At 41.9% G+C, this 27280-nt stretch overlaps 1 protein-coding gene across 5 annotated transcripts in view; it reads right to left on the minus strand.

The window, feature by feature from the left end:
* CEP192 (centrosomal protein 192) overlaps positions 1-27280 on the minus strand; it is a 71875-nt gene that overhangs the window by 21850 nt on the left and 22745 nt on the right. For 2 of the 5 annotated variants that reach the window (XM_043443850.1, XM_043443849.1), the window contains exons 15-32: positions 24663-25494; positions 24440-24566; positions 18893-19064; positions 17114-18020; positions 16638-16786; positions 14339-14569; positions 9857-9982; positions 9525-9668; positions 9361-9424; positions 8804-8943; positions 8614-8706; positions 8044-8162; positions 7243-7419; positions 5880-5970; positions 5585-5761; positions 2929-3189; positions 2581-2696; positions 967-1076 (exon numbers count right to left, since the gene is read on the minus strand). In XM_043443850.1, coding sequence (XP_043299785.1) covers positions 967-1076; positions 2581-2696; positions 2929-3189; positions 5585-5761; positions 5880-5970; positions 7243-7419; positions 8044-8162; positions 8614-8706; positions 8804-8943; positions 9361-9424; positions 9525-9668; positions 9857-9982; positions 14339-14569; positions 16638-16786; positions 17114-18020; positions 18893-19064; positions 24440-24566; positions 24663-25494 — 4036 coding nt within the window. Of the gene's footprint in view, positions 1-966; positions 1077-2580; positions 2697-2928; positions 3190-5584; positions 5762-5846; positions 5971-7242; positions 7420-8043; positions 8163-8613; positions 8707-8803; positions 8944-9360; positions 9425-9524; positions 9669-9856; positions 9983-14338; positions 14570-16637; positions 16787-17113; positions 18021-18892; positions 19065-24439; positions 24567-24662; positions 25495-27280 lie in introns of all 5 variants that reach the window. The other 3 variants (XM_043443848.1, XM_043443847.1, XM_043443851.1) reach the window with 2 other exon arrangements.

The raw sequence follows: 27280 nt of genomic DNA on the forward strand, positions 1-27280 counted from the left end.
CCATATGTAGATCTTACATCCGAAATTTAAAAATAACTTTTTTCTTAATAAATGAGGAGCTTTTCATGTCATTTAATACAGAATCATACTGTCTGAATGGCTTCAAAATATTCTTTTGCAAGATTAAACAATCCTCTACTCTTAGGTTACTTCTAACTTCTTCCTATAATGAACACTGTGATGAAAATCTGTACACGTATTTTACACAATTTGCATGTCTCCATTCTTATATTTTGTATGAGTAATAAATACCACTAAACACTTGAACTGTTCAGCTCAAACAGATTTAAATATCTAGATTAGAATCACTCAACCACAATCACATTCTTCAAAAACTGCACACCCAGCAGAAGAGCAGAGATATCTCAAAATAAGCATAAGTGTGAAATCATGAAATCTTAAGCAGTAATAACTTGAGTTTAATCATGACCATTCTCTGCCCACAAGTCCACCCAAACACTAAGTGCAATAACATATTAATATCTAACATTTACAAGACAAAGCTCTTCTCATCTGAACTCACAAAAGTTCACAAGAACTCTGTGCAGACAATACAAATATTATTCCTCTCATTTTACAGCTAAGGAAACTGAATTTCAGTGATGTAATCTGTCCAAAGTCATACAGCAGAGCTGTGACTAATTCAGCCTGACACCACATCTAAACCAACACTCTTCTTCTTTATATCACATCACTGGACCCAGAAGATCTAAAAATATATTGAGGGACTCCCCCGATAGTCTGATGGTTAAGAATCCACCTTGCAACGCAGGGGATGCAGGTTCAATCCCTGGTTAGGGAACGAAGATTCCACGTGCTGCAGAGCAACTAATCCCACATGCTCTGGAGCCATAACTAGAGAACCCGTACGCTGCAAGAAAAGATCATACACACTGCAACTAAGACCCAATGTAGCCAAATAACAAAATAAATTTAAAATAAAATAAAATACACTGAAATTCCCACCTTCAGTTACAAGCAGCTCGTCCTGAAATGATTCTGCAAAGTCGATGCTGTGCAGCACGCTCTGACTGGGCAGGACCCGCTCTCTCACCTCCGGCATGTGCAGCACGGCTCTGTCAGGAGAGATTTTATTCAAAGGCATTTTACAGACAAAAAACCTTCATTAGATTTTATTCATGCATCTGGCAATGAATGGCAAATCCCACTGACATCATGGTGCATTAGTACATAGATATTAGGCCTTAATTCACAATATACGTAATTTAAGAAAACTTGTTTTGGAAGTTCCCTTAAAAGCTATACATGGTGGTATATATACATCATCATTTTCAGTTAAACATGTTAAAACAACAACTCTCTAACAGAAGAGCAGAAAGAAGATAAAATTAGATTCTTTTCAAGTCATGCATTTACAGTATTTGTGATAATTTGGTCAGTTAGCAATTTGTCTCAGGAAAAAATACACCAAGAATATGATACAACCGAATACATCAAAAGAAAACATTTAAATTGCCATGTAATTCTGTCAGTCTGACCTGTTCTAGAGACTTCTGAGGTGACAGAACTGAAAAGTGAATTTCTCTACAAAACTGAGAAGTTCACAAACAAAAGAAATCTCATTACTATAAATTAATGGCAAAAAGGATTTATAGAGCAGTACACTGATTTCTATATTCCACTAGAGAGAAAGGGGAAAAAACCAAAAAACTGTGATCTAATATCTCCAAATGTCAGTTTCTATTTCTAAAATACTCAAATGAGAGACAAAACCACATTCCAAGTCGAACCCTTCACATCTGGTCTGTGCTATTATTATGTACGAACTCATCACTGAACTCTTTTTAAACATTCTAACAGTCCTCCACAGACTGACAGTACAGTTTCCTGAACTGTGTATCAGGAGAAAACACAGCACAACACAAAGCACTGGAAGAAGGCAAGACTGGCCTGCACACATACCACCCTCCCGGGAGGCAGTGACTTCTCATGAACCATGAATTGGCATGACCTCCACTCACCTCACACTCAGCTTTAGGCGAAGAAAAAGATTTTGTGACATAAGAACTCTGATTTCAATTCATAAATAAGTCTAAATCATATTTAGACCTAAATAAAAATTTGACAACATGCCAGCACATAAAACTACATTTAAATTGGTGTACTAAATTTTTTTAGAAGCACAAGCTTTAAGTAATTAAACACCCTACAGTGTCTAAAACACAGCTTGATCCATTCAAATAATTCTCAACACTTCCAGAAATGTTCCACGTCAGGTGTGTTTACACAATATACTTTCTTCCAGTAGTTTTTAAATCTTTTCTGAAACTGATCTGCCATCATTATCAAGATGGTCCAAGGATGAAGTCCTAGCTGAACAAAGGAGCAGAGGCCACTCTCTAGAAAAGGACACTGCAAGGAAACCTGGAGACGAGCTATTTCTACCTGTATCTCTCCTACAGGTAGCTTATTGGTCACACAAATTTTACCAAAACTGTTCACCTGCCAGTTCACTAATAAGTAGTAAAACATCTGCCATAAATTACAAATCCCAACCAGTGTTAAGCCTTCATTACTTCCATGAATGCTTCCCGTCATGGTCTAAGGTAAGTAACCCACCTTCGATACTGCTGACGTGAAATTTCATCTCCACCAAAAAAGTATATAGTTGACAGTTCTGTGGTGGTTTTACAACTGCTTTCTCTGTCTGATGGATTATATATTATAGTAACATCCTGATGCCAAGAAAAAAATCAGGAGTGAATATTAAATATTTCACTCTGAACAAATGTCACAGAAACACAAACAGTGGCTGCAGACACTGATGCACATAAACAGCACCTCCAACATCAGATAAGATCCTATATTCCTTTCAAATAAGATGTTAGCTTTAGCCATAAAATATATAGTTTTTACTTTAACCTAAAAATGAGCTCATATTTTTAGTGCAGATACTTTCATACTTACTTCCTGTGTCCTTTCCTTGAGCACAAATTTGTCTGGAAAAATCCTTAATACTTTAGGATCCAGCAAAACTTTTTTCTGAGAATCCTTAAAACCTACAGCTTTAACAAAAGCTGCTCGAGAGCCAGTATTACGGACAGAAACAACAACTCTGCTTTCCTGGCCAGGTACTAAGTCATTCACTGTTACCATGTAACTGTCAGATAATTTCTTAACATCTTCCAAAATGAGGTTACTTGTGCCTCCATATCCAGACAAAGGTATCTAAAAACAGAATACAAACATCTGGAATTATTTTTATGTAAGCAGAAAACAGAAGATCAAATTACAGTCAGAGAAGACAATGAAAACAGATTTACTGAAATTAAAATTATTCATCTTTGTGTACTTTGCCTAATAGTTACCCCACTGCCAATCAAACCCTATCTATAGTAAAGACTCTGCTTTAAGAGAAAAACAAATCAAGGAGCTGCAAAATTATTTACCTTCCCATATCGCAAGAATAATTATTTTTCACTGTTACAGAAACCAAGCTTAGATGACAAAGGAACAATAAGGTTAGTATTGATATGCTTGCTTAAGATGTGTTCAGCATGAAAGACACTGATATTTAAATTTGTCTTTAAATGCATAAAAAAAAATTGATAGATGGTTAAATATGTGATAGAAGAAATACAGCACATTGTTAGGGTGTAGAATCTAAGTGGCAGGGTATGTGAATGTTTGCCAAGTAATTCTTTCAAATTTCCAGTAATTTTAAATTTCCAACATGAAAAGTTTTGCGGGGAGAAAAATCTATGAGCATATAATCTTGTTAACTTTTGGTCCAGCAGAGTCAGGAGTGTGCCAAAGAGAAGCCAGAACTCAAATGGGCCTCAGGGGACAGCCAGCCTGGCCATGGAAGTGCAGAGTGGAGGCTCCAGGGTAGACGGGGCACCCTGAGCCATGGAGCCCCCAGGCGCGCAGCACCACCAGGGAACAGGAGTCACTCCTATAAATAGGAGTGCAGGAAACAGGTACCCTGCAAGGATACAAACTTTTCAAACTCTTTAAATGCACTCCATTAAATATGCTCTTTCATTCCTAATTATTAAAATAAGTTCCAAAGAATCCTTTGCAAACTTGAAAACATCAGTAGCTTATTTCAAGTTGTTATGTATTAAATACAATAACAACATTTTGAAAAATTAAACTCAGGCTGATGAAAACTCAGTATTGCCTGCCTTGTAGTAAAAATTAACAGCATTTAAAGGGCTTCAGATCTGACCTCCTGCAAAGTCCACCTCATCCACAGTGAGCTCTGTTGGTTCCAAGAGCCAAAAATATTTCTAATTTTTCTTTTCCCATAGAAACTTACCAGTAAATCTTATACAAGAAGCTAGAAAACAACAAGGAGAATCAGCTTTTGAAAACACTCAATACCAGTATTCTTCCTATATTTTCGAAGTCTAAGAAGTCACAAATGACTACTGACTAAAAGGTTAAAAGATGAAGAAAGATTAAATAAAATGAAATCTGAGTAATGCTCACAGACCCAAAGATTCAATCAGAAATCTGTTCTAGAGCAGGCTTCTCAGGGACTTCACTGGTGGTCCCGTGGTTAGGACTCTGTGCTGCCACTGCTGGGGGACCGGGTTCAATCACTGGTCAGGGAACTAAGATCCCTCAAGCCTACATAACCAAAATTAAAATAAAATAAAAACCCAACTAGAGCAGGCTCCTCAGCCTAGGCACAGTGGACCCTGGGCTGGGGCCATCTGATGTGGGGCGCCCTGTACACTGGGGGATGTCTGGCCACACCCCTGGCCTCCACCCATCAGGTACCAAAAGTCTAACTGCAAAAACCACAAATGTCTCCAGAAACCACCAAGTGTGCCCTGGTGGCTGAGAACCACCACTCTGCAGGCTGTTCGGCACATCACAGCTTGTGGGGCCACATGAAGAGCTCCACAGAGCATGTGTCCACCTCCAGCATTAAATACAGTTAGATTTGCCAAAAGTATCTATTCTTTTTAAAAAAAACCTTTAGGTGGTGTTAATCTTGTGACTTTTCTATATTTCCTCTGTGACAACAGGGCAAAGACCAGCTTTGCAGTCCCAGCTCTACTGCCAAGTAGCTGCTCGGTTCTGAGCTGCTTTCACAGAGCTTGGGTTTCATCCAACTACCTTGTCCCTCTTTCCTCCCCTCCAGGGTTTATCACTTTTCTCTCTTAACACCCTGAATCTAGCTAAAGAAATAACTTGAAACCTTCTGAAATTTTGCTGGGAAGAAACAACACAGAAAAGTCCTATCTGTGTATCCCTTGTGTACAGAACAGAGTCTAACATGTAATGTCAGGAGACACCCTGCTGAACTGAAAGAGGAAAATTTACTTGAAAAATCAACAACTTCAATCTGGACTTAACCAAACAATGGGTTCCTGAGAAGTTCAAATCGAAATAACATAGACGAGACATATTTTACAGGATTACTACAGTGGCTGCTTTTAAAATGGACAATTCTACAAGGTATATAATTACTCTCTAATCTGTCTGTAAATCTAGGTAACCAATCACATATTTTGACTTAAAAAAGAGTACATGTTATTTACCAATGTTTAACCAATAGTTACAATACATTATAAACTCCATGGGAGAAAAAAAAGCAGAATTATTTTACCGTGAACTTAACACCTGGTTGTGATCGAACTCCAAGTTGTTTAATTTCGAGTTTGGCCAACATACAAGACAGGCGAGTAGGTGCAAATAACACGGAGATATAAATGTCTTCTTTTGGACGAATCCTGACCTCACAGTTACTGGTCAATCGCTCTTCTGAGCCAAAAGTGTGCTGCAGCTACAATTCAAAAACAACCTCTGCGTAAGACAGAACAGCAGCACAAACAAAACATGCCAGTAACACAGACTCTTCAAGGACGAACCTGACACAGAACAGAGCCGTGTACTCCACAAACCTGAAAGCAGTCCTGGTCTTGTCCTCTGACAAGCAGGCGTAAATGCTGGGTTGTAGACGCAGAATTGTTTCTTAAAGCTAGTTTCTGAAGCCTAGAAACAATGGCACATTTTAAATGTGGTTTTCTTCCATGGATGCTGCTACAACCATAAAAGCAAAGCCAGTTCAAACGGACTAAAATGCATTGAGGCAGATGGACTGCCTGAGCCACGTGGCGCTCCACAGTCCTCGAACTCAGCATTTCTGAGAACGTGCACTCAAGACTCACCACAATGGAGAGGACTTTCAGTTTAATCTCTCTCCTGTTACAGCTCCTTAGCTGCCCTTATTATCCACACTCTATGTGTAGGAATTACCTGTTTTACAAAATAGTCATCAGAAAATACAGGTGAACTATTTCATTTAGTCAAGACCATGCTTAGCTCCAAAACCTACCTTTCATGGAAACAAGGGTCCAAAGCACGTTGTACAGATTTTTTACTTTAAGAGGCTCATCTGTACAAAGTAGTCTTTTAAACAGCATACTGCAATTAACCTAACTTTTAAAAAACTCACAATGCAAGTAGCACTGAAGCTGGCTGGCAATATGAAAATCCTCCAGCCTCTGCAAATACATGCATTCTCTCTTCACTGGAGAAGAGAAAAATATGTGCATAAATATCTATTTTACACAAATTTTGAAAATTAACAGTTAAAGTATCTAAGCTGTGGTCTAGGCCTTGTGTACCTTGTATTAAAAAGGAAATGCTGCTGCATTTAATTAACCTCAGAGTAAAATCAAAGACCTTTGGTTATTAGCACACCCAAGAAAAGCCTTCCACAGGTACTCTGCCTGGGAAAGACTTGCAGAAAAAAATTTTCTCATAAAAACAAAGCCAATTAAAACCAAGTGCAGTGTTCAGAGACGGACTGGCTGCATGGGCACAGGAGCCGCTGGGGAGGGCGGTCCTAAATCCCAGGACCATTCAGGACAGTGCAGGAGTCCAGCTGAGAGTGCTCTCACTAGAGCTGCCCACAGAAAACCACCCTTCACCAGTTGGATTGTAAAGGCCTCTAAGAGGCGACGTCTCTGTTCTTTCTTCCCACTGGCCCCCAGTGCTTTCCAGAGAAGGAACCAAGATACTTGTAGCTGCCTAAGTTTGGTCATCAGTAAAGAATTCACTAAAGAGCTTAAGAAAACTGAAACCTAATTTTTTTGGCTTGTATTTTAAAAACATGAAAAATTTAACTAAAAGATATGAATTCATGGTAGGATGAATATTGAATATAAGATAGTTTTATTTCAGTTCGAAGAATGTGAATATGGTCATCATGGAGACAGTGAAGAATAGCAGTGGGTGATGACAGCTGCTGTGCATACTCACTGTGTTCTACCGAGGGGGACACCTCCCCAGGCCAGAAACTGCTTGTTGGATAAAATCGAAGGAATATCTGAGCTGAGAGATTCAGGCGCCAGAGGCCTATTTCCCGAAGAAACTATTTCACCTTTTAACATCACTTCATACTGAGGGCCAAATGGCTGCACGAATATTTTCAAGATCCTAGCAAAGAAAACCACCTAAGTTCAGTGTTCAGAACTCAATTCTTTTGGCAGCTACTGTCCTACACACTTCCTTCGTCCAAGAGCCTGAGGACACAATGTGCGCCCTTCCTCAGAGCTGATGTCCCAGAGGAGGAAGCCAGTGGGGAAGGAGACATGCACGTGCCTGAGTGCAGATGAGAGGAGTTCACAGGCAAGGAATCCAGGTAGGGCTGAGGAAAGCCTCTGGGTGGAGACTCTACCCGGCAGGAGGGGCCTGGGCTAAGCTACGTGTACCAGGCAAGTTCATAAGCCGGTGACAAGGATACTCTGACCACTGTATGGTGATACTCACTCAGGATTTGGGGAAGGAGTGGGGAAATATCTTTAACAACTGACAAGGTCAACAGATGGTGTCCTTGGAGAGGAGAGGTTAGTGAGAAACAGTAATACTTTCAAATATATTTGAAAATAGTGATTTCTTAATTTCTAGTCAGTTGGTTTACAAGGAGATTTTCAGTGAACAGAAAGGTCTGAGGCAAAAGGAAAGAGCTGTGCTGTCTGCCACACGAAGTAAAGCATGTTCTCTGACCTCCTACCCATACACTAGAGAACAAACTCACCATGGTGAACAGCTTTACATTACCTTTCCTCACAGCCCGTGGGATCCTTTGGAGAAAATGAAACTATAACTTCATGCTCTTCTCCAGGTTTAAGAAATAGTTTCTCTGGATCCACTGAAAAGTGACTTCCTTGATCTGGGATCTAAATGTTGACATAATAAGTCACAGCTTTCACACATTCATGCCCTTATCTCCCACTGATGACCATACATCTTCCCTCCTCCTTGTCCACCAGAGCCCCACCCATCCTTACTTCCTGACTGTGAACAACCCCTCACACACCCAAACATATCATAAGTGACATCTACACACGTGGGTCCTGTCCTCCACCCCACCAGCTACAGGATAACACATCCTCAGGAACTAATCTGGGGCTTGGTTCTTATATGTACAATGTGAGGCATCCCAGCCGAAGTTCTCTGTCATCTGCCTTATGCTCGGGCAACACTAGCTCTGATTCTTCCTCCTGACCCCCACTCCCCCACCTCCCCAGCCCTAGACAAGGTGGGCGGACAGCAACCTTCAGAACCTGAGGGGTCACTGATCATCTCAGTCCAAGAGAATAAGCTACCATCTCCGATACAAATTCTTACCTTGATATCCAGGTGTACATCAATATTCCCAGCATTTTTCAGAGGTAAGTACTGCCTTGCCGAGGAAGTCACACTGGCAAACAAGTGCAGAGTCTAGGGGACGGAATAAAGCAGGCATTTTTTAAATATTATATTTAGCATGGAATCAACGTGGACATATGGTAACAGCAAAGGGAGGAGCCCAGGGTACCTGGAGGTCTTTCGGGGCATGGATGCGGGCAATTCCTGTTCTTGCTCGAAGACTGATGCTTTTAATGACTGGTGTGGGGTTTGGACTATCAACTTCTATATCGACTCTTGCCAAAAATTCTTCTGCTGAGTCTAGAAGCTCTATAAAAGGTCATTCTTTTAGTTCAGACAACAGTTATTTAATCCTAAATGCCACATGGACCAACACTATGCCCTTGGGGGTACAAAAAAATCTTAAGCGAAATGACTTTTTAAAGAACTCAGAAAGAAACAGAAATGAGTGGAGGAGAAAAAGGAAGAAAATACCTGATAGATTAGATATTATCAGTTAAGAGAAAAGATCCCAAAAGGTTTTCAGTGTTACTTGCTTGGGTTACCCACATTTGGAGGGGTTTGACCCAAAATAGCAAGCTGTCTGCCCAATTTTAAAACATCATAAAATATCTGACAAATTACAGGGAACATCTGACACACTCATTGATGGAAGAAATAAGCCTCAACTTACTAGTTTATTTAGCTACAGAGTAAAGCAAATACCATAAAATGTAAACAGGATACCTGAAGAAGTGATCTGTTTCTTTGGACTATGGAAAAGAACCCAAATTACCAGAAATTCTGGATCCTGTAAAATAAAAAAATGTTTGCATATATAGCGAAAGAAAAGTAGTTTGGAGCTTGACTTCCTCCTTAACTCTAAACCAGCCCCTCCAACTCCCAGTTACCTGTCCGTCGTCACTAGCAGGCATCATGTGGTTGATCACCGATGGGGCGGCCAGCTGTGCGATTGCGTGGGCATAAGGCAATGCTCTCAGAGCTGCGTGGATGGGCTCCTTGGAAAAGGTGAAGCAGCGCCAGGCCACAGCATTCTGTCAGAAACAGGAGGGGCTACTTTAGCAGAGCCAATGGTGTCATGCTGGTGGGAGGCTACATCTGTTCACAGAGCCTTAACAAAAACAGTGACATTCTAGACAGAAGTCAGCCAAGGATGCTACCAGCTGTACCTACACCTGTCCACAAAGCTCTGTGAAAAGTCCCTCATGAGCAGCGTACTTACAGCACTGATAATCAGTCTGATGGGGATGTTGGCATGTGTTTTGTTCACCAGTTTTAGAGGCAGAGCTTTCCAGCTTCCATAAGTCAAGTCGCCAAAATCAAGAACATCTTTCTTTTCTGTTTCTACCTAATTATGGGGGAAGAAGAGATTTATAGAAATATATTACTAAATATGACAGTTTATATCACTGACCTTCTAGCCACAAATAGTCAGTATTAAAGGTAAGCTTACCTGTAATTCCAAGGGCTACTTTACAATTGCTACTTTCTACCAAAAAAAAATTTTTTTTTTTAATGTAGTCCATGTACCCAAATATACTACATAACTGCGGCTGCTTTGAGAAGACTGCTAGTCAAGCCCTCAGGCTCTTCACTACCATAGATGCAGTCCTGCCTTCATGTGCCCACAAAGCCAAGTCTCCATGTACATCCACATTGAACCCGAAGCACTCCTCAAATCTCTGAGTGATGCTGTCACTGGACATGGTTCCAAGAGAAGCCCTCCTTCAAAGAACATAGGAGGCTGTCCTGGTTGATTCTGTGATACTCCAGACCTCTCACCTAACCACTTACCACACTGCTTCTTACAGTGCAATCTAAAAGGCGAATGTATAACATCCAACATTTACAAAGCACCAGGAATAATCCCTGGATCTGCTTAAATTTCTCAGTCTCCCCCACTTTTAAAAAAAACTAGTTCTATCAAGTGACTTTATTGTGCATTCCACATGGTCACCCATTCACATGGTCACAGGAAAGCTAACCCTGACCCTCAAGAAGTGAATCTGAAGCAATTTTCCAAGGGTTACTTTTCTGGGGGGAGCAAAATCAAGCCTTGTTTCATGTGTGGGAGATAGGTTCTTGGCTAACTAGGTTATACTGAAAATTTCAGCACAACCAAAGGGGGAAAAAAAATCCAGTGTTGAAGAACCAAGAAATAGGAGAAAATAATCACAAAGCATAACTACTGCCAGGGATTTATACTCCAGAATACAAAGAACATCTACAAAATTTGATAAAGACGTTCAAAACAAAAATGGGCAAGAAATATGAACAGGCAGTTCAGAGAAGAGGAAGCCAGGACAGATAACAGACACAAGAAATGATACTCAATGCCACAGTCACATAAGCATGAGAGTCACAACTGGAACTTCACCTCCACGTAGGAAGCAAACAGTTCACAATCTAACAACAACACATCAGCAACAACAGGCACTCACATCTTTTTCCTCAGGGAACACACATCAGCAAGTGGCCACAGAGAGCCAGAGTAAAAGCATACATACATAAAATGTCATGTTCATTACAGCCACCTGGGACAGCCTCTAACAAATCAGGAAGGTTACTGAGCGGTCTCACAGATGCAGCCTCTGTGTGAAGTCCTTGAACCACCTCTCATGGGGACACTGCTCCTCCATCATATCCTGCTGCATCTTCAGGTCCAACTACTCCTCTTGGAAGGCTCTGCCCCATTGGGCTAACGCTGAATCATCCCTTATACTGAGGTCCCCAGGCTCGTCTGTGCGCTGGACTCAGAGCTCAAATGACACCCCGGAACAGTGAAATCACAGTCTCTAGGGCTGGGACACAGCCATCACTGTTTCTTCCAAGTGAGTCATGTGACTCCAAAGAGCAGACCAATCCACTAAGTGTGACTTACATGAGCCTGTCAAAACATGACAGCCTCAAACACTACTTAGTATCTGTCTCTGCTACAAAAATGTAGTCTGAATGTAAAACCAGAATTTAAAACTCTTGGAGAAAAACAGGCAGAACACTCAGTGACATAAATCAAAGCAAGATCCTCTGTGACCCACATCCTAGAGCAGTGGAAATAAAAACAAAAGGAAACAAGTGGGACCTAATGAAACTTAAAAGCTTTTGCACAGCAAAGGAAACTTTAAGCAAGGTAAAAAGACAACCCTCAGAATAGGAGAAAATAATAGTAAATGAAACAACTGACAAAGGATTAATTTCCAAAATACACAAGCAACTCATGCAACTCAATACCAGAAAAACAAACAACCCAATCAAAAAGTGGGAAAAAGACCTAAATGGGCATTTCTCCAAAGACATACAGATGGCTAACAAACACATGAAAAGATGCTCAACATCACTCATTAATAGAGAAATGCAAATCAAAACTACAATGAGGTATCACCTCACACCGATCAGAAAGGCCATCATCAAAACATCTACCAACAACAAATGCTGGAGAGGGTGTGGAGAAAAGCTCTTGAACTGTTGGTGGGAATGTAAATTGATACGGCCACTATGGAAGACAGTATGAAGATTCCTTAAAAAACTAGGAATAAAACCACCATATGACTCAGCAATCCCACTCCCAGGCATATACCCTGAGGAAACCAAAATTGAAAAAGACGCATGTATCCCATTGTTCATTGCAGCACTATTTATAATAGCTAGAACATGGAAGCAACCTCAATGTCCATCAACAGATGAATGGAGAAAAAAGTTGTGGTACATATACACAATGGAATAATACTCAGCCATAAAAAGGAACGCATTGGAGTCAGTTCTGATGAGGTGGATGAAACTAGAACCTATTATACAGTGTGAAGTAAGTCAGAAAGAGAAAGATAAATATCGTATTCTAACACATATATATGGAATCTAGAAAAATAGTACTGAAGAATTTATTTACAGGGCAGCAATGGAGAAACAGATGGAAAACAGACTTATGGACATGGGGAGAGGGGAGGAGAGGGTGAGACGTATGCAAAGAGTAACATGGAAACTTACATCACCGTATGTAAAATAGATAGCCAACAGGAATTTGCTGTATGGCTCAGGAGACTCAAACAGGGGCTCTGTATCAACCTAGAGGGGTGGGGTAGGGAGGGAGATGGGAGGGAAGTTCAAAAGGGAGGGGATATATGTATACCTATGACTGACTCATGTTGGGGTTTGACAGAAAACAACAAAATTCTGTAAAGCAATTATCCTTCAATAAAAAATAAATTAATTTTTAAAAATGTAGTCTGTTTAAGGACAGGTTCAAAAGCCTGGTCAGTGGAATGCATTGAAACACAGAAAGTCAATGACACTGTCTCAAATAGGGGTAATTTGGTAAAGTCATCACAACTGGGGGAAAGTAGGTGCTACTGACACCCAGTGAGCAGAGACCAGGGCTCTGCTAAGCTCCCCACATTGTACATGACAGCCTCCACCATGTAACAACCACCCAGTCAGACATGGCAATGGTGCCAAAGCTGAGAGTCCCTACCCTGAAACAAGCATGGCACAGCTAATTGAAAAATTCATAAAATGCCACTTAAGCACAATGTAAAGCACTACGAGTTATAATAACAGAACTTCCACAAACTCTACTTCCTCCTCCATACCATGGACAAGTAAACTGCTAAGCCCAGGCAGTAAGCACAGCCCCAGGGAGGACAAAAAAAAGAATGTGCAGGCAGGAAAGGAGGCCCACAAGGTCCTCATCAGCCTCCTCGGGGAACCCCACCCGTACCTCACCTCAAAACAGAAGCACAGTTAGAGCTTCTCTGAGTCAAAGAACAAAATGGGTGTGGGGGAGCAGTTCAGAGCCCCAGTGAGGGTGGCTAAACTCACGTCAAGTTCCACCATAGGCCCTTCAGTCTCCAATCACCGGGAAGAGTGTTCTGCTTGTTCTGCTCTGTACCCAGCCCACCCCCTCGCTGGTTCCCGAATCGTGTTCAGTGTGCTAGTTCTGATTCTACTCACAACCAATAAGAATAAGACACTGCATGTGCAGTCACACATGTTAACTAATGCTACAATCTGTAATCATCCAATGAGGTTTAGAAATCACTGCTACTTGGCCACGTCCTCCCCCTCCCATGATTCTGATTTAGCTGGTGTGGGTGGGACCAGGCACTGGGGTACACCTAAAACCCCCAGTTATTTCAATGTCCAGGGTAAAGAGCCACTGTCCTAAGGAGCCTCCTATCCAGAAGGCACTCCATTGTCCCAACTGGGCTAGACCTAGTTTCTTTCACTTCCAGAAAAGAGGAGATTGTAGAATAGGAATGTTTTCAGGTATGGAAAAAAACAGAGGACAGAACCTCAATGTGGTGCTTTACCCCCACACATCAAACTACAGAATGGAAACCAGCTGGAAAACTGGGTTTAATGTTATACTTTGTTTACACGCTTCTTAGCAAGTATACCTGTGCTTCTGTAAAACAACAGAAATAATTTTAAGAGTCTTGTTTTTGGCAGTGCTCTGCAGCTTGTGGGACCTGAGTTCCCTGACCAGGGACTGAACCCATGCCCTGACAGTGGTAGTAGAGTCCTAACCACATTCCCAGAAATAATTTTAAATTTTGGAATAAGAAGATATTAACAGCCAATGTTTATGTTGATTATAACTTTCTGACACAGTCATCCACAAATTCATTTTACCCAGATATTACTTCTAAAGTTTACATAGCCTCATTAAAATATCAGGTGTGACAAAGACCCACTCACAGACAGTCACCTCGATCATGGGGGTCTCAGCAATGGCCGTGAGGACAACCCTGCTTGCCAGGGCTTCCGCCTGTGCCACAGTCTCTGCGTCGGCTGAGAATGGCCAGGAAGCAACACTGAATATACATCGGAAGATCCCGGGGTCAGACGGTATGAAGAGCACTTTAATCTCTTCTGTGGCATGAGGTCTTATGATGACTCTATTCTTGAAAACTAAACAAGGATAAGCTGAAAAATCCACCTTAAAAAGAAGAGACATGTGGTCTGTTAAGAAATAACTTCACATTGAAAATCAGGAGGAAAAAACAATGAGCTTAAGATCTGTTTTCACAGTCAAATTACCAAATCTAGACATGTTAGCTCTTCAAAGCACCCATGCCTCATAATTCGATATCTGGAAAAATAAAATCAGTCATATTTATCAGGACTTTTTTTTTCTTTTTTTGGACACATCACATGGCTTGTGGGACCTTTTCCAACCAAGGACTAAACCCGGGCTGAGGCAATGAAAATGCCAAATACTAACCACAGAACTGCCAGGGAACTCCCATAAGGACTTCTGAAGAGAATTATTTTTACCTCCACTTTCTTTGAAAGGGTGCTGGAAATGGCAGCACTTTCAGCCCTGGACATCACCCTAGGACCCGCCTCCCACCCTGGACATCACCTGGGACCTGGTCTCTGCAGCTGTGTGCAGACTCATCTCCAAGGTTCCTCGTTAGGCCTCCAAGTTTACGATTCTGACTCATTCAAACCCCTCCCTCCTCACCCTAAATGAGAATCTTCTTTACTCCCACTTCCAGAGACAACATTACCTCCTATGTACCCCTCCAATCTCACCACCTCTCACCCTCAACCCTTTCCTCAGCCACTTGTTTTCCTCTGCCCTCAGGATCAGAGGGGAAGAGTCGGGAAAAAGGAGAGAGAGGGTAAAGTCTTATTAATCAGGTAAATCAAGGTCATCACTAGGAGCTAAGAGGAAAGAGTAAACCCGCCCACCAACATCTGTATGTGAGGAGCTGCTGACAGTGCTTCCCATCCTCCCCACTTGCTGAAGCCCACAGGGTCTAGAGTCTAGAAGTCAGTGGCTGTGACTGATCATGTGAGAGACTCCTACTCTCATGTTGAAACAGTGTTTCCAGGTATTTCAAACGGTCATGTAAAGGACTTCCCTGGTGGTCCACTGGTTGAGTGCCTGCCTTGCAATATGGGGGATGTGGGTTTGATCCCTGGTCAGGGAACTAGGCTCCCATATGCCTCGAAGTAACTAAACCCATGTGCTGAAACTGAGGCCACATGATGCAATGAAGATTCCAAGTTAGGAGACCTGACACAGTTAAGTAAATAAATAGACAGATATTAAAAAAAGAAGATCATGTAAGAACACAATCAGATAAATTCACTTACCAAAAGCAGGTATAGGTCCCAACACTAACTTGTTTCTTTTGGGGGTTTTGTTTTGGTTTTTTGGATAAATGCAGCAATTTATATTCAATCACACTGAGCAAAACCAGCAGAGACCAGAAACTCAGAGCTCCAGTCAGGGTTTTAAACGATAGCACAAAAAGCATATTTACATGATTTTATAAACAAGTGACAATAAAGTATTATGGTCAATAAATAAACAGTATTACTTTGCCAACAAAGGTCCGTCTAGTCAAGGCTATGGTTTTTCCAGTGGTCATGTATGGATGTGAGAGTTGGACTATAAAGCAAGCTGAGCGCCGAAGAATTGACGCTTTTGAACAATGGTGTTGGAGAAGACTCTTGAGAGTCCTTTGGACTGCAAGGAGATCCAACCAGTCCATCCTAAAGGAGATCAGTGCTGGGTGTTCATTGGAAGGACTGATGTTGAAGCTGAAACTCCAATACTTTGGCCACCTGATGCGGAGAGCTGACTCATTGGAAAAGACCCTAATGCTGGGAAAGATTGAGGGCAGGAGGAGAAGGGGATGATAGAGGATGAGATGGTTGGAAGGAATCATCGCCTTGATGGACATGAATTTGGATGGACTCCAGGAGTTGGTGATGCACAGGGAGGCCTAGCGTGCTGTGGTTCATGGGGTCGCAAAGAGTCGGACATGACTGAGCGACTGAACTGAACACCTGGTAATATCAGAAACAAACTCAGGTTTCACTTTCACTAGAAGTACTACAACAAAAGGAGAACCAAGATAAAGACACTTTCCAACACCTCTGTGTCAAGCGCAGGGCAGGGACAAGCTCCCATCATCAAGGGAGAGGTAGGGAAAGAAGTCCAGCATCAACAAGGTGACCACTCAATCAGGAGAAAGACACAGGGAACTCACCTTCTCACCGTCAACACTGACACTGAGAACCCCGATGCTGACCTGCAGCCAGTGGTCAGCGGGGTTCAGGACACTGAGGTAGGTTTGTGAAGCAATGCCAACACAGCAAGCATGAGGAAACTTCAATTCCTCGGGCACACTTACTCTCCCTGGAAAGAGAAAAAGCAGAGTCAAAACCACACCAACCTAATTAAAATAACAAAAGAACTCCAAGTTCAGAGCCTGAGACAGAACCAGAGAGACAAAGACAGTAGTTTGACCTGCGTTTTTACATTTTTCTAGGGCTACTCCGGGACACTTGCACAGAAATATGGTCATGTTCCAAATTCAGGATAAAGAAAAAAGCTCACATGAAATTCACTCTAATCATTACTTCCTTAAAACAAACCAGTTTTAAGGTCCCAATTGAGATAATAATTCAAACCTTTAAACAACAGCAACCAACAACAAGCAGCATCAGAGTAAAAGGTTCTTACCAAGTCCTGACACCACTGTTGAATCCCATGGCTCAATTCCACAGTCTGGATGGAGAGACTGCACAGGAAGCACTTTGGCCGCATTCAGAAGGTTCTGACTGAAGGCGTCCGAGTACAGGTTACAAAGGGAAGAGGAGGCCATCAGCCCTGAGCCAATGTCCTGTCCCAGGCAGAGGCCTGCAGTCACCAAGCGCTGGACACGCTCTCCCACAACAGCAGGGTGACAGCTTCCCGGGAGCCCACAGGAGAGCCCACAGGCGGTGGCGCCACAGGCCCGGCAGCGAGGCAGGGTGGCACTGCTGGCTGCAGGCAGTGCCCCAGCGTGCGGCTGGGCACACGGAGCCACGGGGAGGGGATAGCGCACTGAGGCTGCAGGGTCTGTGGGGGGCATGTGCTGCCTCGGGGGTGCAGGGCCATGGCCCTCAGTGCTGGGGACAGACGTCTGGTAAGGACCCTGGCCACTGAATTCGCTGTCAGTCGCTGATGTGTCTCTAGGAGTCACGCGTCCACCGTCGAGCACAGGTGCCTGTCGGGACATGGGGAGGCACGGTATGGCCAGTGTGGCTGGGTGGAGGCCAGATTCACTCGGCAGAGCCAGGTTGACCTGCTCCAGGTCACCACGGTCTGAGGTCAAACCCGTCGCGCTGGTCTGTGACCGATCTTCACTCTTGGAGGAAGGCAGTCTACTGGAGCTAAAGTCCAGTTTTACATCTTCAGGTCTGCTGCTCAGAGAAGTCGTTTCAGTCACTTTTCCTGTGTCCAAGTTCTTCTGGATAATATACGATAATGCTCCTTTTCCTCTACTTTGAAAAGGACTTTTTTCTCTCAACTTATCCGCAGCCGGCTCCTGAGCTGGAACTGGACTGGCCTGGATAATTGTGGTGCTCAGCTCACTGGTGATATCACTCTGTGTGACAGAAAATGTTTAGAAATTATCCAGATAAAATGAATATTACCAAAAAAAATTTTTTTAATGAATATTACAAATGCAAACCATGCTGATACACTCTCAAAGAGCAGAGATCTACATAACATCACAACTCTAAAAAAAAAATAGGGCTATAAGAGTAGTAGTTTCTGTAGCCGTGAAAAGCAGTATTAAGAGTTAGAAAATCTGCATTCATTGTTTTTTGGCATCCCACTCCAGTATTCTTGCCTGGAAAATCCCATGGACAGAGGAGCCTGGCAGTCTACAGTCCATGGGGACACAAGAGTCAAACATGACTTAGCGACTAAACCACCACCACCACATTCCCTGTTTTTACCAATTATAGAACCAGAAACAAGTAGTTTTGTTTAGTAATTAAGTGTCTTCAAACTCCCAATTTTACATCTACGACATCATGGTCTGGCCTCCCTTCTTCTCTCCACATATACAATTCAGTGTGGCCATGAATCAAATGCAGGGTGTGTTCTGTGAGTCCCTCTTCCCCCACACCTGACTTCAGGTAGGCCCCATCGAGCTCTGCTGGACACGCCATCAGCTGAGGCCGTCCGTTGCCTCCTGAAGCTCCCACAGTGCACTTCACTGCACAACATGTCTTTGTGTGCTCCACCAGACTGAGAGCTTTTTGAGGGCAGACACTAAATATGTGTACCTGCAGTGCCAACCCAGCACAAGTAGCTGTTTGAGCACAACATGTGTGCATGCACACACACACACTTACTTTAAAGGAAAAAGAGGAACCAAAATTAGTCAGGCCTGAATTCAAGTCTGAGTCCTACATCCGGAAGACTTCAGAGGTAAGTGTGAGTAAAGAAGTGACAGAAGCTGCTTACCTCGCGGTCGTCAAGGCCACGACGTGAGGCCATGGAGGGACTGATGCTCTCCTGCTCAGACACGTACGTCAGCCTGCTGACACTGGCCTCCGGACACATCACCTGGGACGACTCCCTCTCACAGGGGTGCTTCTGTGGATGAGCTGCTGAACCAAAAGACTCCAGGGCACACCTGGAAGAGAGAATACCTGTGTCTGGACTTGTCAACCCCTTCACTTAACATCATCTACATGGCAGAAAACCCTTCCTGCTTGCCTACAACCCCATCAACCTTCACTACTGTCTGTCCCAGTTACCATATGCAACTCAACCCTGGATTCACTCTTCTTACCCTTGATTACACCTTCTTACCATTATCTAAATCTGTGAATTATAGTCCTATTGAATGAAGTATCTGGTAAGCTACTGAAAAAAAAAATGTCATGGCAGTTTCATTAATAAATTCCATATACAATACCTTAACGGTGTTAGCTTTCCATTCAACAGTTAATGAAGATGTGATAAAGACCAACGAACAGAGTACTCGGCAACTCCTGCCCCAAAGAGCAAAGCAAAAACAAGAATCTCGTGGATGAGTACATAGAAATGGGCAGAGCTGCACCATGGTTGAGAGACAAAGGGCACAGCTCCTGGGTGACCATCAAGCAGGCACAGCCAAACCCCTGTACTCAGGGGCTATACATCAAGAGATGAGTCCTGCGGAAAATATCAGGGCTAACTATAGAGATTCACTAAAACGATATGTCACACACCACTATCAGTACTAAAGCAGGGCATCTTAGATGTCATATAGGAGAAGGAGGCTATGGCAATTAGGGTACAGACATACAATAAAACACTGGGCAACTGTTTTAAATCATGCAGCTGAATACTACCAACTGGCTCAGAAACATGTTCAGGATATATTAAGTTTAAAAAAGTTAGTAAGCAATAAATAGTAAGATCCCACATACAGGTTCCACATTCCATCAATCCCCAGCACAGAGCCAGGCCAGCCTGACAGAGGAGGGACCAGGCTTCCTCTCAAGGAGGGGTAGGAGACACACTGGGTGGGAAACACCATCAAAGCCACCTTTGCAAACAGCTGCTGCACCCCTGCAAACTCGGCCACTTAGTTTCAAGTCCGTAATTAATTGGACTGAATTTTACTCCCACCCCCTTCCCCCACTCTCCGCAAAGTTTGGAATACTCAGGTGGGCAATGGATACAGAGAGAAAATCCTATTTTGAATTCTGTATTTTTACAAGAACCAAATCAAGACAGCATTGACACAACACTAGTGAATCTCTAACCAGTGGAAACAAAATACTAACCAACTTGCTTCAGGCCCCCTTTAGCCCTGAAAGTCATGCACCTACGTGGGTTCTGTATGCACAGGCACATACATGCACACACGCGCGCAAACACTCATACTCACACAGACAACATGGGGCGGCATGAAGAAGAGTTCTGGGTACTGTGGCGCATGCTGAGTCTAGCTCCTCTGGTCAAAACGAACAGAAGCACTGAGGCTATTATTACCTCAAGCAATGAGAACTGAACTGTAAGAATACACAGAAACAAAAGAAGAGAAATTCAGGATGCCAGACTGGTGCCAGCCACACAGAGACTCAAGGCAGCACTGGTCCTGCCAGAAGGTGACTGGACATTAAAGACCAGCAGCAGGAGTACTGGCAAGTGGCACGGTCAGGAGACAACACGCTCTCACCAGAAAGATGTGGCCACTCAATAGATCAATGTTCTGACCGACATTTCACTGTGAATGTTAAGAAACTTAAAGAAAATGAGTTGGAAGAAACAAGAAAAAAAAGACTAAAAACATGAAAGCCATTTTACAATAAAAAAGTACAAGTAGGATTTCAATAAAAAGAAATGAATACAAAATGAATGTTCATACTGGCAGCCATGAAAAGCATAGTTGGTACAGCAGAAAATCAGTAATGCTGAGGAAACACTTGAATAGCTAGGCTACTCCATGATACAGGGAGAATGCAGAGATATGAAGATGAGGAGAAAGAAACAGGCACGGATGCCCCAAGAGGCAGTCCCAGCTCTGGGCATCTCAGGAGAAACAGGTCACAGGAAACAGAAAATGAATTCTCCTCAGGGGAGAAGAGTAAACGCAGCCATGAAGTTAAAAGATGTCTGCTCCTTGGAAGGCAAGCTATGACCAATCTAGACAGCATATTAAAATGCAGACATTACTTTGCCAACAAAGTTTTGCCTAATCACTATGGTTTTTCCAGCAGTCATGTATGAATGTGAGAGTTGGACCATAAAGAAAGCCGGGCGCCGAAGAATTGATGCTTTTGAACTGTGGTGTTGAAGAAGATTCTTGAGAGTCCCTTGGACTGCAAGGAGATCCAACCAGCCCATCCTAAAGGAAATCAATCCTGAATATTCATTGGAAGGATTGATGCTGAAGCTGAAGCTCTAATACTTTGGCCACCAGATGTGAAGAACTGACTCATTGGAAAAGACCCTGATGCTAGGAAAGATTGAAGGCAGGAGGAGAAGGGGACGACAGAGGATGAGATGGTTGGATGGTATCACTGACTCGATGGACATGAGTTTGAGCAAGCTGCAGGAGTTGGTGATGGACAGGGAAGCCTGGCATGTGGCAGTCCATGGGGTTGCAAAGAGTCACTCACGACTGAGCGACTGAACTGAACAAAGGGAGAGACCACTGTGCACAGAGAGCACAACCCAGGAAAAGCAACTACAAGACGCAGACATGTACACTTACACTGATGACAGGAGAAGCACAGGGCCAACAGCAGGAAGATAAACTGGAGCCAGAAGTTCAGCCTTGGCAGGAAGGGCTGTCCTGCAGCAGAAAGGACAGGAGGACGTGGCATGCCCACCCACAGAGCGTGAGGCAGCAGCAAAGAGGACAAGTGACAGCAGAATGAACCTCAGAACCTGCTGTGACCACCTTCTTTCCCACCAAGCCTGCCATCTGGCCCTGGCTGAGTGGTGGGGATGCAGGTGGCTGACCCTTGGAGACGAGGAAGCTCACCAACCCCATGGTCACTTTAGAAAGGGTCAACAATGCTGTCGTCAAAGTATCTGACCACATGCCAAGTTCATGAGAAAGTTCAGCATCTCCCTAAAGTATATGTCCTACCCTTAACGAGTGAGTTTATTTACTTAGGCACACAAAAACAGGCAGGTCAAGTGTAAGAGCATCCAGCCCGGCATTTTGTCTCTGACCATGCAGTAAAGGGCAGGATGAAGGGAAAAAATCATAATGATATGTCTTTATATGGTACTTAGTTTTTATTAAATGCCAGCATATACAATTTATTTTTTTTTGGCATATACAATTTAAAAATATAAAAACCATAGAAAACAAGATAATATTGGAAGGTACACAGGAGTTAAGAAACAATAAAGGGAATACTGAAAGGAATCTAGAAAGCAGAAATGTAAAATGCAAACAAAATGAGAAAGAAATTAAGAAAGAAGCATTACTATTGTGAGGGAAAAGCTCTGTCTCTCGAACTGTGGAGGTGGTTACACACATTCACACCTGTGATAAAATGGCACAATTCTAGCCGCACACCATGCCCAGGACAAGTTCCTGGTGGTGATTCCGTGCAAGAACTAGGGGAGCTGGGGAGGGACACAGGGTCTCTCTATACTAGCTTTGCAACTTCCTGTGGCTCTAACAAGTTTCTCAAGAAAGGGGGGGAAAAAAAAGAAAGGATTAAAGAGAAAATAAATGCAGAAGTCAAGCAAAATTTGGTCAGAACCAATATTTTAACAACTAAAAAAATAATAATAATAAACCTTTCTGATAAAAGGAAGCTTGACTCCAAATACTAAAAGGGCACTGCATGACAAGGCACTGCAAGGTGGCCATGAAGTCAACACAGAGACACAGCCTAACGAAGTTACTAGACTCAAAAGATCTTATTAGACTCGAAAGCATCTTTAGCATAAAGCTTACAAAAAAATCACGTCAATTGTGAGGCAAAAACTGCTGTCATATAGAAAATTTACTTAACTAAATGTACGGCTTCTTTCTTTGATGGCTTTACAAAAGATCTTTTATATGATTAAGGAAAGATTTTAGTAAGCTGGAAATTTTACCTAAGCAGCGAAATTATCATGAATATTCAACATTTTCAAACAAACTGAAATTACATTTGATATCCAAGTTACCTACTAAGTGCTGCCCAAGCTGTTCCTGGATTTTGCATATCTTGGGAAACAGTGTGGGTAAGCTGGACCTAAGAATTCACAAGAGCAAAAAGTACGATAGGAAAAGCTTTCTAAAGACTAGGAACTGTACAATTCATGTCACAAAGGGCCATTCACTCTCTTTAATACATCCAGGGATCCAAGAAATGGAGACAAGAAAGACTAATAGTCAAAAAAAAAAAAAAAAAGAAAGACTAATAGTCCATGAGGGCAACAAACACAAATAGGTATTTGACATAAAGGAAAACACAAAAGATGCTCATCATTGCTCATGATTTAAAGTTACACTGAAATAGTATTTTTTTCACCTATCAGATTGTTGACAATAAAAAGTTTAATAACACTCTATTGGTGAGGTTGTGGAAAAGCAGCCTCTTCCCTAAACTGCTGGTGGAAAACTAGACCAACACAACCTCTAGGGAGGGGTTGCACTCATTTAAATAGGAACATGAACACATATACTCTTTGTCCCAACAATCTCATTTCTAAGAATTTATCCTGTAACACATCCACCTACACATCTATACATAAATACACATAGACACATCTGATAAAGCACTATATTTAGACTGTTCAAAGTTCCATGGACACACACACATACCTATATATGTGTAAACTTTTGAAGCAATGTTGACTTACATCATTTTTGAAAAATTAAAAAGTTCCTATAACTTGAAGATTAAGTTAATCTACAGACTGTGTTCAAACATGCAAAATATTAGAATTTTTATCCTAACCTTTGAAAAAGCACCTACCAATCTCATTAGTATTAAGAGCACAAACTAAAACTGCTAAGATAAAAAAATAAATCCAAAATTAAGTTATTTAAAATGCTGATAAGAACACAGTGAAATGCACACCTTAATCACACCCAGCTATAAGAGCAAGTCAGTAACACCCTTTCTGGAAAATAGGTTGCCAATCTGGAAAGCCTAAAAATACTCTTATTCCTGACTTGGTAATTTTACTTCTAAGGAAATCAGTTACAACACAGAGGAAAATTTTATGAGCAAAGTTGTTCATCTCAGTATCATCAAAATGGAAAAAAAAAAAAAATCCAGTATCCCCAATATCTACCAAAAGCACCAAGTAAAACCATGACAGATCCATTATGCAGTTTATAACATTAATTTTCTTTTAAATAGGGGGAATTACTGTAAGTGAAAACAGCAGAGTATGAAAATTTGCAAAGAAAAACAGCTTGAAAGAAACTCACAAAAATATAATTGTTAGCTTTGAGAGATGAACCTATAGTGACTAGTTTCCCTTCCATTTTATTCCAATTTTCCTATACTGAGCATGTATTTTTATTACTGGGAAAAAAAAAAAAAAAGCACCTACCCTGATAAACTAGTTCCTGATATTTCACTAGGAGAAGAATGACTCAGCGGAGAAGTGGAAGGTCGGAAGCTGTCCTCGCCGTTCTCTGAGCCATGTCCACCGCGCTCAGGAGAGGGACTTTTCAAATCTATCAGAAGGATATATTTTCCAATGAGGACAGAAAAAGACAAAACAAAACACTCCATGCAATTTCTTGAGTGTGACCGATTACTCTGACACTTACCAAGACTTTTAGGTGAGATTATGGAATGGTTTTCAAAAGCCACGTGCTTTTCACTGTTACTTGTCTCACTAATGCACTCATTTTGCCTCTGGTAGTCTCTACTCTCCTGTAGGCCTTTACACTCTTCTGACAGCCACAGAGATGCTACTCTGGGGTTCCCAACGACAGAGCAACTATCAGAGGCTGGAATGGGTGTGGAAGCAGCTTTTTCACCATCACCGGAATCTGGGGATTTGTGGTCAATGGAATGTGTCTTCACATCAACCGCTGTACCCTCTCTCTCGCCCACATTTGTAAGAACTGAATTTGAAGAGCTAATTGTTCTCAACGATGCCTGATCCACGCTGTCTCCACTTTCACCATAAAAACTGGCTGCAGTGTCTACCTCTGGCTCCCTCACGCTTATGCTAGTAGCACTCCGGTCCACCACATGGATGTCGTGTGTAGTCCGTTCTTTGGACAAAGATAAATCCCAAATACCAGACACACCAGCTCTTGAAAAGTTGTCCAGCCCACCTTCATATTGACTAATTTCTGTTTTTTTAAGGTATCTCTCCATATCAAATGTGCTGGATCCATTACTTTTTTCCAGATCATTAGGTAAGAAATGAGACACGGCAGAATAGTGCCTTTGTTTACCATCCTCCTGACAAGTCTTCTCTCGGGTTTTATTTGAAAGTGCCTTGATCATGGTGGCAAGCTGGAGGGGGTCAGCGCTCACTGATGCTTCTGCGATGGCAGAAGCAATGGTGCTTATCCTCAGCACAGAGTCACTCTCACTGGGCAGCTCATCTGTATGTCTCTGAGGTTTGCTGCTGACAAGGAAAGTGTCCTAGAGATCAGAAAGTTCACATCAGTTCCATACACATGCACATATTAATCTTTATTTGTAAGTGCTACATAAGATCTAACAGCAGCAAGAAATTAATGGTATACCAGTTGAATCTCCTAATGAAAAGAAAAAAAAAATAGCTGCTATCAACTTTAACTGCAGAGTACTAGTTCACTTACAAGGTCTGATCATCAGCTGTTTAAAAAACATCTTCAGGAGTTAAATGCTAAAACTGAATCAGAGAGTAACTGTAAACCAAAAAATTAAACTACTGAAACTGAGAAGCCACTGAGTCACAGTGACTCCAAGTATATTCTTGGTAATTTCAGTCAACTGTTAGAATTATTTATAAGCAAAACAGAAACAGAAGCCATGGGTAAAACAATGAAATGGAACCAACAACAAAGCAACAAAAACCTATTTAATATTTTTTAAATACAAATTAAGACTTCAGCCTCCAAGAATAGTAGAGTAAGTAATGCAAACCAACTCTGGCTGAGAGCAATCAGAACAACACAGCGTGTCCAAAAACAACTCTGAGAAGGTACTAGACAGCTAAAAAAATGGAATGAAAAACTATGGGGCCAAAATCCAAGAGGAGAGAGAATCCCAGAGAGGTGAGCCCAGTCCTGGGGATGCTATTCCTCAGGGTCTCTGCTGCAAGAGAGGGCTACTGCTAAGACGTCAGGAAGCTTAAGAAGCTAAGAAAATAATAATTTTTTAAAAAGAAGCTAAGAAAAGCTGCTGTTAAGGGAGTAAGAGTACAAAAATCAGGTTCAGAGTCTGCCAATGATAAGGGAGAGGTGGTGATCACAGTGAACATCCACGTTTTAGGACAAGACCACAGAGGGCTACACCCGAGGAGTAAAGGTGGCTTAGCTCCGAACACCTCGATCCCAGGAACTGAAAAAGCAAGTAAGACTGCTGGTGTTCCTCACTCAGAAGCAAGTAAAAATCCTGTCTGGAAGGTATCTCCCATGGACTCAAATATTTCAGCAACTTTTCCTGTAAAAATGTACTCCTCACAATGCTCCAAAGTAATGCGTCCCACATTCCAGAAAAAGAGAACTGCAGAGCATGCATACGATGGACTCTCAGAGTCTAAAACACATCTAAAACATCAAATCTAACAAAACCTAAAAAATACTTAAGGGAATAACTCCCAGTGCAGGGGGCCCATGCCTGATCCCTGGTTGGGGAACTAGATCCTGTGTGCTGCAACTAAAAAGATCCCATCTGCCATAACCAAATACATACATATATATTTAAGAAAAGCAACAATGATACTGAGAACGCAACAGAAGACGAGAAATTATCAAGAAAGAACTAAATGTAAATTCTATAATTAAAAAACACAATAACAAATTAAGAACCCAAAGGACAGGTTTCACAACTTGGACACAACTGAAAAAAGAATCAGACTTGGAAGAGAAGTCTGAAAAAAATAATCCAGAATGCAAAAGAAAGTAACAGAGAACACAATAGAACAGAAAGAATATCAAAGAAAAAGATACTGAAAAGTCTAACATACTTGTTAACAAACATACACCAAACAAAAATACGTTTCAAGAATAAAGGTAAAATAAAGATATTTTCAGACTGACAAAACAGGATTCATTACCAGTAGTCCCTCACAAAACAAAATTGTAAGGGTATTCTTCAGGCAAAAGAAAATTAATCTTAAATGGAAGATCAGAGATACACATTGGTTGTATGTAATAACAGTAATCACCATCAACATCATCATAATCTCTTATGGGGTTTACAAAGGAAATAAATATAAACA

This window comes from Cervus canadensis, chromosome 23 (assembly GCF_019320065.1).
Source record: "Cervus canadensis isolate Bull #8, Minnesota chromosome 23, ASM1932006v1, whole genome shotgun sequence".
Classification (NCBI taxonomy): domain Eukaryota; kingdom Metazoa; phylum Chordata; class Mammalia; order Artiodactyla; family Cervidae; genus Cervus; species Cervus canadensis.